The sequence below is a fragment of the Struthio camelus genome, chromosome 9 (genome assembly GCF_040807025.1).
Source record: "Struthio camelus isolate bStrCam1 chromosome 9, bStrCam1.hap1, whole genome shotgun sequence".
NCBI classification, from domain to species: domain Eukaryota; kingdom Metazoa; phylum Chordata; class Aves; order Struthioniformes; family Struthionidae; genus Struthio; species Struthio camelus.
In genome coordinates this window covers 23,948,588-23,952,898 of record NC_090950.1, presented here as the reverse complement: position 1 = coordinate 23,952,898, position 4,311 = coordinate 23,948,588, and the positions used below count along the sequence as shown (strand labels likewise).

The following is a 4,311-nucleotide window of genomic DNA, read 5'->3' as shown; positions in this document are numbered from 1 at the left end:
CGGCTCTGCCCCCCCCCCCGCCCGGCCGGCCGCTGCGCCCCGGCGGAGCTGCGCTCGCCACCACGGGCGCGGGGTAACGCTGCGCCGCGGCCCGGCCCGGCCCGGGGCTCCCCGCCGCCGCCAGCCCCGCCGAGGGGTGCCCCCCCCTCCCTTGGCTTCCGTGGGCACGGCGTTTGGGGCACCCCCTCCCCTGCCGCGGCTGCACCGGGCACCTTCCCTCCCCCCCCCCCGGCGTTTCCCGAAGCCGGAGGAGGGAGGGAAGGGCTCGGCGCTGTGTGCCAAGGTTTGAACGGAGCCGGGCTCGGGGCAAGGGAAGCGGGAAGGGCGCAGGTTGTGCCCGGGCTGCCCGGCCGGGGGGCTGCGCTTTTGGGGGTGAGGGGGGATGAGGGGTCAGCGCGGGCGGAGCCGGCCGCGGCGAGCGCTGCACACGCAGGTCGCCGCCGCCCGCGGGCCCAGCGCAGCCGGGCGGCCCCGCCGCGCCGAGGGGCGCCGGCCCAGGGGGGACGGGGGCGGGGGGAAGCCATCGCCGCTCTGCTCCCTCCATGGCTTCCCCCAGCCCCAAGCCAACACCAACTTATAAAAAAAAAATGTAGCAACAATGCTGTTTACCCACTTCCTCCAAAAGGCGTGTGTGACCTGTTGCTGGAAGGGGAGATACAAAGGCTTCCCAGTGGCTGCCTGGGCCGCCTCTGGGCCCGCCCCCCCCCGCCGCGCCGTCCCGGCGGCGCCGAGCCCCCGCCCCGTTTCATGCAAAACCAGGGGTAGAGACTTGTCCTCAGTGGAGGAGCCGCCGCGCGCTGATTGGCCAGGGCGAACACATTTATTCCCTGACAAGCCCCCATCACATGGATGGTTGTCTATTAACTTGTTCAAAAAAGTATCAGGAGTTGTCAAGGCAGAGAGAGAGAGTGTGTGTGTTTGCAAAAGGGGGTAAAGTAGTTTGCTGGCTCTTTAAGACTGAGGTGGAGAGAGAGAGAGAGAGAGAGAGAGAGAGAGAAAGAGGCAGACAGAGAAAAGGGAAAAAGGAGGAAGAAGTTTTTTAAAATCGAGGCTCCGGCAGTAATAATAGCAGTTATTAGCATTATTAATCCATCAGCGAAGAGGAAGATTCTGATCTTGATCCAAGTGTGGTTTTGGGGAGTCCCCCTCCCCCCTTTCCTACCCCTCCCTAGGAAAAAAAAAAAGTCCGGCTTGGGACTTTGCTGCCGCTGCTCCTCGCTTCTCTGCTCAAGGCTGGTTCCAGGCAAAAGTAGTTTGAATGTACAACATGATGGAAACCGAGCTGAAACCTCCCGCCCCCCAGCAAACTTCGGGGGGAGGCACAGGCAACTCCAACTCGGCCGCCAACAACCAGAAGAACAGCCCGGACCGGGTCAAGCGGCCCATGAACGCGTTCATGGTGTGGTCCCGCGGGCAGCGGCGGAAAATGGCCCAGGAGAACCCGAAGATGCACAACTCCGAGATCAGCAAACGGCTCGGGGCCGAGTGGAAACTTTTATCCGAGGCGGAAAAGAGACCCTTCATTGACGAAGCCAAGCGGCTCAGAGCTCTGCACATGAAGGAGCACCCGGATTATAAATACCGACCCCGGAGGAAAACCAAGACCCTCATGAAGAAGGATAAGTACACGTTGCCAGGGGGCTTACTGGCGCCGGGCACCAATACCATGACGACTGGGGTAGGGGTTGGGGCCACCTTGGGAGCTGGGGTGAACCAGCGGATGGACAGTTACGCGCACATGAACGGCTGGACCAACGGAGGCTATGGGATGATGCAAGAGCAGCTCGGCTACCCGCAGCACCCGGGCTTGAACGCGCACAACGCGGCGCAGATGCAGCCCATGCACCGCTACGACGTGAGCGCCCTGCAGTACAACTCCATGACCAGCTCGCAGACCTACATGAACGGCTCGCCCACCTACAGCATGTCCTACTCGCAGCAAGGCACCCCGGGCATGGCCCTGGGCTCCATGGGCTCGGTGGTCAAGACGGAATCCAGCTCCAGTCCCCCCGTAGTCACTTCCTCGTCTCATTCAAGGGCTCCTTGCCAAGCGGGGGACCTCCGGGACATGATCAGCATGTATCTACCAGGTGCTGAAGTACCAGAACCAGCTGCCCCAAGCAGACTTCATATGTCCCAACACTACCAGAGTGCACCTGTTCCTGGCACAGCCATTAATGGCACACTCCCTCTATCGCATATGTAAGACAAAGGGGCCGGGGGTGGGGGAAAGGAAAACTAAACAAAACAAACAAACAAAAAACTTTTATTAGAAATTCTGGACTTTTTTTTTTTTTGGACTATTTTTGTACAGAGAAAACTGGGGGCGGGGAGGGGGGGGAGAAATAAAACCGACGAGGAACTTGTATAGATCTTGGAGGGGAAGCAACTACACAAAACTTTTAAAAAGTTCTAGTGAAAACGGTAGGAACTTTGCAGAAAGTTTGCAAAAGTCTTTACCAATAATATTTAGAGCTAGACTCAAAGAGCGAAGAGGAAAATGTTTTAATATTTGCAGGCAACTTTTGTACAGTATTTATCAAAGTAAACATGGCAATCAGAATGTCCATTGGTAATATAGAGAGGGAAAAAAAACAACTCGAGAATTTGCCAATTATTTTTTAAAAATAGAGTCTACTTGGAGCATTGTGACTTTGGCAGCTGAATTTATAGCAGCTGCGAGAGGAGAGGAAATTATTTTACAGCATTTGGACATTTAAATTGTTTTAGAAATTGTACAAAAGGCAAAAAGGTAGGACGAGTACTTGCGAACCATGGGCTTGGTTTGCTATAAAAGGGCAAACGTTTAGCTTGTACTAAATTTTTTTTTTTTTACTTCTTGTTAAAAAGCAAAAATTGCCATGCAGGTTCACACGCCGTTTGTTAATTTATAATAACTTTTTGTTTCCAGACTTCATCCTGTTCAGAGAAAAGAAAAAGAAAAAAAAACCAACCTGAAATTACTGTGTTTGAAATATTTTCTTATGGTTTGTAATATTTCTGTAAATTTATTGTGATGATATTTTAAGTTCTTTTTTTTCTCATTTTCCGTAGTTGTATTTTAAAGATTCGGCTCTGTATTATTTGAAATCAGTCTGCCGACAGTCCATGTATATATTTGAACTAATACCATCCTTATAACAGGTACATATTCAAGTTAAGTTTTTACTCCATTATGCACAGTTTGAGATAAATAAATTTTTGACATATGGACACTGAAGTTACGCTTGAGTCTTGGATTTATTTTTGTAATGCAAGATTTTTTTTTTTAATAATTCATGCAGTAGAAAGTGGTATCGTTGTGAGCAGCTGAGTATTGTAAATAATACAGCAATATATATATTACACATGCATATATTTTTTATAGCTATATATAAAGTACAGTAGCTTTAAGTAGGTAACTGAAGGTGACTGCTTTGCAGGGACGGGAATGTGGAGTAACACGGTCTGTTCCAGATTCCCTTCCCCTTCGCAAGGAGGGCGCGGAGCGCGATGGGGTGAAAGGACGTTTCGGACTCGCCGTTTGGGACCACTTGTTGCCTCGGCGGGGCCGCGGCCGAGCCGGAGGGCTGCGCGGAGCCGAGCCGCGGCAGGAGGCGGCGGCGGCGCGGTGAGAGGGCCCAGGCGCCCCGTTTACGGGTCTCGAGCATTGATAATTTCTCTCGTTTCCCCCCCGGTGCTTTCTGCCGTGGGGCAGGCAGGAGGCAGTGGCTGGGGGCCGTTCCGCGGCGCTGGCGGGGTGGGAGCTCGCCCCTTTGTTCGGGGCTCCCAAACTTTCTGCTGCCGCTTTGGGGCAGCGCAGGAGGAGGTGAGCGGTGGGGCGGGGGTGGGGGGGAGCTCGGCCGGGTGGAGGTGAGCAACAGCAAAAAGCGAACAAACAAAACGAAATTAGAAGAAAAAGAAAAGTCGAATGTCGGAGACCTTCACGCTTTATCATAGCTCTCTCTTGAATCCTATTTCTTAACTTGCCAGCGCGGTGTAGCCCCAATTTGGACAGTCTCTGCAGCCGGTCACAGCCCCAAAGAGAAGCGGTGGCGCCCGCCAAATGGGAGGAGAGCTCCGCCAGCTCGGTCAGGTAGAGTTTCACTTTGTACCCTTGTAAGGGCCAGAGCCGGGGCGGAAGCTGCGCGGCCCTGCGCGGAGCCGCCGCCGGGAGGGCCCAGCGGAGCGCGGCGCGGGGGGCGGCGGAGCGGTGCGGAGCGGAGGCCCGTTTCCCCCCTGCAGCCCGGCTGCTGACAGGGCTGGGGTTTCTTTGGGGTAACGTGGGTAAGCGAGAGGCAAGTGGTGATAGTAATAAGACAGTGAAATTGG

The 4,311-nt window shown here is 54.4% G+C and overlaps 1 protein-coding gene across 1 annotated transcript; it reads left to right on the top strand.

Moving 5' to 3' along the window:
* Positions 1-812: 812 nt before the first annotated feature.
* Positions 813-3,220, top strand: SOX2 (SRY-box transcription factor 2). The gene has a single exon (XM_009683871.2). It carries the CDS (start codon positions 1,259-1,261, stop codon positions 2,204-2,206), a length of 948 nt encoding a protein of 315 aa, XP_009682166.1. The 5' UTR covers positions 813-1,258; the 3' UTR covers positions 2,207-3,220.
* Positions 3,221-4,311: the final 1,091 nt, after the last annotated feature.

Coding starts and splice junctions, on each gene's coding strand:
- SOX2 (XM_009683871.2), top strand. CDS start 1,259: ATGTACAACATGATGGAAACCGAGCTGAAACCTCCCGCCCCCCAGCAA.